Source organism: Coregonus lavaretus (genome assembly GCF_964263955.1).
Source record: "Coregonus lavaretus genome assembly, chromosome: 9".
Lineage (NCBI taxonomy): Eukaryota > Metazoa > Chordata > Actinopteri > Salmoniformes > Salmonidae > Coregonus > Coregonus lavaretus.
This window is the reverse complement of record NC_139996.1, coordinates 36,428,667-36,435,742: the sequence shown is the minus strand read 5'-3', so window position 1 is coordinate 36,435,742 and position 7,076 is coordinate 36,428,667. Positions and strand designations below refer to the sequence as shown.

Here is a 7,076-nt window from a genome sequence, read left to right as displayed (position 1 = left end):
CACTCAGCAGTGTTGTAGTACTCGAGACCACATGTGACCGACCGCCTTGATTAGGTCTTATGTAGCAAAATTTGAAAATGTATTTTTTACATTGGATAAAAGCAGATACACAGAGCTACAAAATTGTATATCATACACTGCATTTAAGGGAACAATGGGAAAGTAATTCCGCTTTGAAAGTTGATCAACTTGTAATCTCACTTTTGAAAAAATGGCCTTTGAATGTTTTGGTACCTACTGAAGAGCTCTTCTTTGTCTACACCCATTCAGCGTCGTTCACACCCTCTTAAGCTTTAGCCCCACCATCTCGTTTCGCTCTCGGAGCATTCAGAGCGCACACTTGACGCTCTGGCCGATGAGTAGGGTTGATCCGAGCGTTCTGACCTCACAATGGCAGTCAAGCTCCCAAGCTAACTGGCTAACATTGGCTAGCTTGCTAGCTACTTCCAGAAACAAAATTGGGATTATGGTTCATTGTTTACCTCTGGATAACATGAAAACAGCAGCTCTGCTAGGGCGAGTAAAATGGTCAGTGGGGTGTTCTCTCATTTAATGAGAGAACATTTTACTCGCCCTAGCAGAGCTGGTTAGGCTGTTTTTATGTTATCCAGAGCGTTGGTGACTGTAACTGGGCTGCTGGCAACAATTTAATGACGCTTTTTTGCCGACGTTTACTGACACCGGCCATATTCAACGGGTGTTGTGCATTCGTAAATTCATCAGTTATTCTGCTCTCTGGCATACTCAGACTGAATTTACGATCGCACCCGAAATGGTTACTTGCATAGTGGAGTCTTTTGTTAAGACATGTAGCTAGCTAGGTAAACAATGAACCATAATCCCAACTCATGACATTACTACTCTGCATGAATCTACAGGTAGCTAACCAACCAGGTTCAATGTTAGCAAGCAAATGGCTCTGTGATACGAATAATAAGACCATACACGTAACGTTAGCTAGTGAGCCAGCCAGCTAACGTTAGCTAGCTAGTTAAACAATGAACCATAATCCCAACTCATGACTTAACTACCCTGCATGAATCTGCAGGTAGCTAACCAACCAGGTTCAATGTTATCAAGCAAATGGCTCTGAGATACGAATAATAAGATCATACACGTAACGTTAGCTAGCGAGCCAGCCAGCTAACGTTAGCTAGCTTGCTAACAGTACACTTTCACTTTAAATGAAACCACTTTCTGTCAAAATTAGAAATGTGTAATATCTGAAAATGTAGCTAGCTAGGCTATCTTACCCGTATACATTTAGCTTATTCATTATTCATAATGAATTCATCATTAACGTTTGGTTCATGCATGTGACCGACCAATACCTCACGAGGCTTCTTCTCTCCAAGCTGAGACCTTGAAACTGAGATATCCCTTTTGTTCTCAAAACAATGTTCTGGGCGTACTGCCAAATTGCAGATACTGATAGTGAGGATTCCTCTCAGGCACGATCAATCAGTCACTTGCATGAACCCAGTCAAATTGGTTATTAGAAAAGCACAAACATAACATTTTCCTTCACAAGGCTATGAAGAAAGACATAGACAGAAAGATGACAATCACACGTTTGCAATTAAAGTAGACTATTTATTTAAATTTGAGTCTAGACCTACCTACAAAACATTTTCAAAATAATTAGGCTTACAGGTACAGTGTTTAGAGGTGTAAGCTAATAAAGTCAGTTTCCCCGACTTGCTGCGGCTGCCAGGCCGTGGAGCTTCTGAGGGAGGAGGACAGTCATGAAGTGCACCTTGTCCTTCTTTAGGCTCTGAGCAACCACCTGCTTCAAACCCAACTCCATGTACTCTTCTTTCTGGTCATACAGGGGCCACAGTATCAGCTCCTCCCCGTTTGGTGAGCTGAGGGTTACATCAAGTCACAGTTAGTACATTCCCAGGGATCAGTGTGCTGTAACAGGCCTATTCATAAAGTAAAGTAGTAACTCAGGAGTCTATTTCTATTGGTGTGCTGGACTGTTGTGTGAAAATCATGCAGCTAGAAGTTCTAGAACAAAGAAATAGCCATATTGTCGTCAGTTTATGTCCGAGTGCATGCTTACCCAGTGCGAGCAAAATTGGCCCAATATGCCATCATTGTCTTGCACAGCTTCTCCTCCTCTTCAGTAACTGTTCCTGTAAGTGACATTTAAGGGAATATAGGGAGTGATCAGACTTTACCTTGTTTTGAAATTAATATGATCTCTAGAAGCTATTTTTATCGATTGTGACTGACTCGTGACCTAGTGATAAAAATAGAGACAAGGCCAATACAGTTATAAATCAACAAATAATGGTAATTAACTAGTGGCCTCCTGACCACGTTATTTGATTATCCATCATCTTTTTAAAATCCCTATTCTTATCTTGTGAAAATATAATCTTCATATTGTTCATATCCTCAGCAGACATAGGCTAATCTCCTTATAATGTTCAGGTCCGTTTTTATTAACTTGCATTGCATAATACATTTGAATCATTCTGTTGATCACGAATGGCATCAACCATGCCAATGTGACAGGCGGATATGTAGTTCAGTTCCGGACAAACCAAATCTGGGGCCCTGGCCAAGAAAGATGTTAGAGGCCCCCCTCTTGGTGGCAGAGATACAATTTTGCTGTTTTAAAGCGAATTTCCTGCATTTCAACACATTTTGCCATGCAATGTTATGCAATCTGAGCGGCTCAAACACTATAACAAAATCAGTGGGGGCCCCCTGGAGGTCGGGACCCCTGGGCATGTGCCCTGCGTGCCTAGTCTTGAAAACCTGACTCTATAGGCAACAGTGGTCTGACTATATGGTCTGGTTTCAATGGCGGACTATTTAGAGGAACTACGTCACTACCTTATCCGCTTGAATAAAATACAAAATAGTAGCTAGCAGGATGGAGATCCGGAGGTTACTTTTAATAAGTGCATTTCGCAAGTGGCTAGTTTGCTTCAACTACCTTCACTAAAATCACTGCAAAAGTTTTGCCTGCAAACGTTGGTTTGGAAATGCAACGTTCTGGCATGTCTGCCTCGTGATTTGTTGGGAGAGTTGTCTGTCTGAAGAGGGCCTATCCCGTAACCATTTTTTTTCCCTTATCGAAAGTTGCCAAAAGAGTCCGTAATTGAAACCAGACCCTATAGTCACTGTTGCCTATAGGGTCGGGTTTTCAAGACTACTGCGTGCCCGGTCGGTAATCCGGCCCTGATGTCGTTTCTGTAGACCTACCTACCTGTTATCTTTATATGTCCATTCCAGAAGCATGATCCAAATATAAACCCAATGTCATCAGCATGGTCAGACTTTACAAAGCTTGGTCTGGTCTCTTTGTGCATCTCTGGGCGGTGTTGAAACTCATACATGTACACAGGTGCACCTGCATCTAAAAACACAGGAGAGACATTGTAAGTGATCATGAGAGCTTTTGGCATCATATCATAAGGTGAAATACAATGCAACAGAAGGTTGCCTTCCCCAACTGAAACTAACCTCTGTGGTATCCAGCGACTTTAATAACAGGCAGAACCATGAACAGATCTCCCAGCATTTCAGTGAATCCATCACGCATATCTTCAGGAGTTTTTGCATCCTTGAAGTATTCATCTGCAATGAGATTGTTAACTCCGGAGGCCTGAAATGCAAATGAGATGCATATTGCAGAATTGGCATTGTGCAGGTATACAGGTTTAAGTGCCCCTGTGTGTTCAAGACCCAATCTGACTACCAATCTTGTTTGATATTGCTGTATAGTATAGGCCTACATATCATCATCTTAGTGTGGCCAGCAGTACTTTCATATTCTGGTACATTTTCTGCTTAATAATATTAATAATTTAATTAAGTTACTATGATAACAATAATACTAAATTGTATCATGATACAATAACGTAAATGGTACATTAATAATATTAATAATTTAATTAAGTTACTATGATAACAATAATACTAAATTGTATCATGATACAATAACATAAATGGTACATAAACACTGCTTCAGATTGATTAATAATGCAGAGCGTAAGAGCAATCAACAGCAGTAACAGGTGAAGGAACAGAAGGAGGAGGACACAGTGGATGAAAATCACTCACCCCAGCAGGATAGAAAATATTCATTATCGACATCGCTGACTGCCTGTTAAAGCCCTCCGACCAGCCAGGTGGAGCAAAGGACTGTTACAAAACATAGGAGAACATACTGTATAAAAGTCAAGACATTAAACACACCTTCATCTTCCTAAATGAGAAAAGACAGCAACTTAATCCTTATTAAAAGCCTTTTTATTTTGGGAACCACCTAAACTTGAAGATGAAGAGCTATGAAGAGATATATTGAACAGAAGTGTGTTTTTGAATCAAGAAACTATAAACTTACAGAGGGGAGGATCCATCCAAACTCATGGTTTGTCACTCCAAGCAGCACAGGAACCTTTTGGACCTCCTTGCTCTTTAAAAGTTCCTCTGCAAGGTCTTTCAGAAACACTCCATCCACGGTCGCCCCCATAAAGGTTTTCATCTAAAACGCATAAAAGTTGGCTCAATGGTTGAAGACAGGCCTAACCTGACCCCTTGTGGCTATTATTGTAATAACTTAACAGTCATATCTGAGGGAGATGCTACTCTGTATGTTTTCTTTTACACTAAAGGTGAGGTCAAACCATTTCAACCATGAAATTAATAATTTGAACCACCAAGAAGAAATGCACAGGCCAAATAGCCTCCTTATGTTTCCACTAAGAATAGCTAGTTGACCTTTTTTGCAGAGCGTACCTTTTTTGTTGCATTCACTAAATCCTCTTCAGTTTTCTCTCTTATACACTTGACAAGCTGCTCATTAGTGGTGCAGTCACACTCTGTCAGGTTAGCCACCACCTGGCCACATAGAGTTGTTCAAACATCACATAGCATTTAAATCAGTAAACAGTTTGAACTGATTCAAATCACAGTGTGTTGTTTGTTTGACAAGTCAGTTATATTTGACTTTGTGTTGGATGATTGTGAGACAGGTAGAATACCTTAGCTATGACCAGAGGCTCTTTTGTAGTATAAGTGCCAAGTGTTGCCACTCCACTTTGGAAAATCGCTCGATGAAATAATCCTTTTGCTAATGGAGACAGGGTCTGTCAAGTTGGAAACAAAGAATTGAGATTAGATAATGTTATATCTAATTCCCTGACAGATACATTCTGGGCTGGGGCTCTTTTTACCAGTATGGAGGCACTAATGCCTCCTGCAGATTCCCCTGCGATGGTGACTGACTGTGGGTCCCCTCCAAAGCTCTCAATGTTCTCCTGGACCCACTTCAGAGCTGCAATCTGGTCTAGGAAACCCCAGTTGCCTGGTGCATGCTCATCTCCAGTGCTTTCAATAGATATACAAAGAAATTCATCAGATGCATTGCACAAAGAATAAAACACAATGTCAAAAACAATGTACTATTAGGATATTATGTCATACCTCAGGAATCCCACAATTCCAAGACGATATTGAATTACAACTACGACCATGTTCTGATAGGCTGCTAGTGGTGATGCATCATACTGAGATGCTGCACCCATTGACAAGCCACCTCCATGAATCCAAAAGAACACCTGAGCAGGATAAAAAACATAATCCTCTTCCAATACTTTAAAAGTTATATATCCTAAAATGCTATTATAAAACTTAAGACAGTATAATGATTCATTCATGTTAAAGCAGCATTCCTGTTAGTTACCAAGTTTCTTCTTCAAATTGGTATTATATAAGACATAAATGACATGTTAAACTGTGACATGTACAGTATAACTTACAGGTAGTTTTTCGTCTGTTGCTGCCTCTTTAGGTGTGTATACATTAAGATAAAGACAATCCTCTGACACGTCTGGCAGGTCGTATTCAATGGCCATTATATTTACTATGTGTTGAGAAATAACTGGATCCTGAATACACCTAGAGAGAGAGAGAGAGAGAGAGAGAGAGAGAGAGAGAGAGAGAGAGAGAGAGAGAGAGAGAGAGAGAGAGAGAGAGAGAGAGAGAGAGAGAGAGAGAGAGTTAGTTCTTTGGGTCAATGCATATTGGCTAGCACTCCATGTCCAATGATACAGTACAGTAAAAAGGTTAAACCATCTAACATGTGAGGCTGGCGTGTGCCATCTCTCTCTCCCTCCCATGGCTCTGCAGGTTGTGGGGCAGCCAGGCGCAGGGGACCCACTGGTGGACGGGCAAAGGGGATCCCCAAATACTGCTGTACCCTCTGCTCTATGCCTTTCACAGTCATGTACTCGCCCCGAACTTTGCCATTCTTCAGAGAGACCACCGGACCGGTCTCTGCTGGAAGCACAGTACACACAAGGCAGCTTAATCATGTAACCTGATCAAAGTCTGAGCACCTAAGTTGTCCCCGTGGTTTCTGTATTTAAAGAAGCCAACTAATTGTTGGAGTAAAACATCGGTACAGGATGTTTCACTTTTAAACTAAAAATAATTAAGTGATGTATGCTGCAATATACCCTATGTTTTCTGTGGTACTTTTCCCATTGTCATGGTAGTTATTGTAACCAAAATATGTGTGTTATGTAATGTACCTGTTTTTTAGTACTTTCTTTTGTAAAAAATAATGAAATAAGGATTTCTTACCTGTTGTGCCCAGCGAAGCACCTAAAAAGACGATAGTCAGGTACACGCTAGGAAGTGTTCTCATCATGGCTGTGCCTTTAGAAAGAGAGAGACAGACAGTTTACATTCAAACAAATACCCCTCTGTACACCAAGCACCTCCCCCTGAATGGGTACACACACACACACACACACACACACACACAAACACACACACACACCATTGTATAACATCCCCACCATGGCGAACTGAAAACAAATATATCCATTGATTTAACCTCTGTTGCACCAGACCCTTGACTGCCTACAGCCCAACTTACCAAACAACAGTCTTTGAACTACATGCTTAGTAAGGCAGGGTTAGGGAAACAAGCAAAATACCCAAGTTATGGAAGAGTTGGCCTACTCTAATATTTAAAAAGCTTTAAAATAAGAGCTGATGTAAAAATGGTTCCAAAGTTAAAGGATTTTATTTTATGGAGTGAAATTGGT

The 7,076-nt window shown here is 40.8% G+C and overlaps 1 protein-coding gene across 2 annotated transcripts; it reads right to left on the bottom strand.

Moving 5' to 3' along the window:
- Positions 1 to 1,579: 1,579 nt before the first annotated feature.
- LOC311135219 (fatty acyl-CoA hydrolase precursor, medium chain-like) lies at positions 1,580 to 6,715 on the bottom strand. Of its 2 annotated transcripts, none has more exons than XM_084169152.1 (13): positions 6,607 to 6,715; positions 6,102 to 6,297; positions 5,781 to 5,919; positions 5,446 to 5,579; positions 5,196 to 5,349; positions 5,004 to 5,108; positions 4,759 to 4,860; positions 4,364 to 4,504; positions 4,081 to 4,161; positions 3,481 to 3,622; positions 3,224 to 3,373; positions 2,066 to 2,138; positions 1,580 to 1,865 (listed from the first exon to the last, which is right to left on the bottom strand). In XM_084169152.1, exons 1-13 carry the CDS (start codon positions 6,671 to 6,673, stop codon positions 1,685 to 1,687), a joined length of 1,665 nt encoding a protein of 554 aa, XP_084025278.1. In that variant the 5' UTR covers positions 6,674 to 6,715; the 3' UTR covers positions 1,580 to 1,684. The 2 variants fall into 2 exon arrangements, with proteins under 2 accessions (XP_084025278.1, XP_084025277.1); XM_084169151.1 differs by having other exon boundaries at positions 6,102 to 6,300; positions 6,607 to 6,713.
- Positions 6,716 to 7,076: the final 361 nt, after the last annotated feature.

Bases quoted from the DNA above. Each gene is read 5' to 3' on its own strand.
- LOC311135219 (XM_084169151.1), bottom strand. From the start codon at position 6,673: ATGATGAGAACACTTCCTAGCGTGTACCTGACTATCGTCTTTTTAGGT. The intron at 5,580-5,780 runs GTAAGTTATACT...TATCCTGCTCAG, and splicing joins CAACAGACGAAAAACTACCT to GTGTTCTTTTGGATTCATGG. The intron at 4,505-4,758 runs GTACGCTCTGCA...TATGCGTTTTAG, and splicing joins TAGTGAATGCAACAAAAAAG to ATGAAAACCTTTATGGGGGC.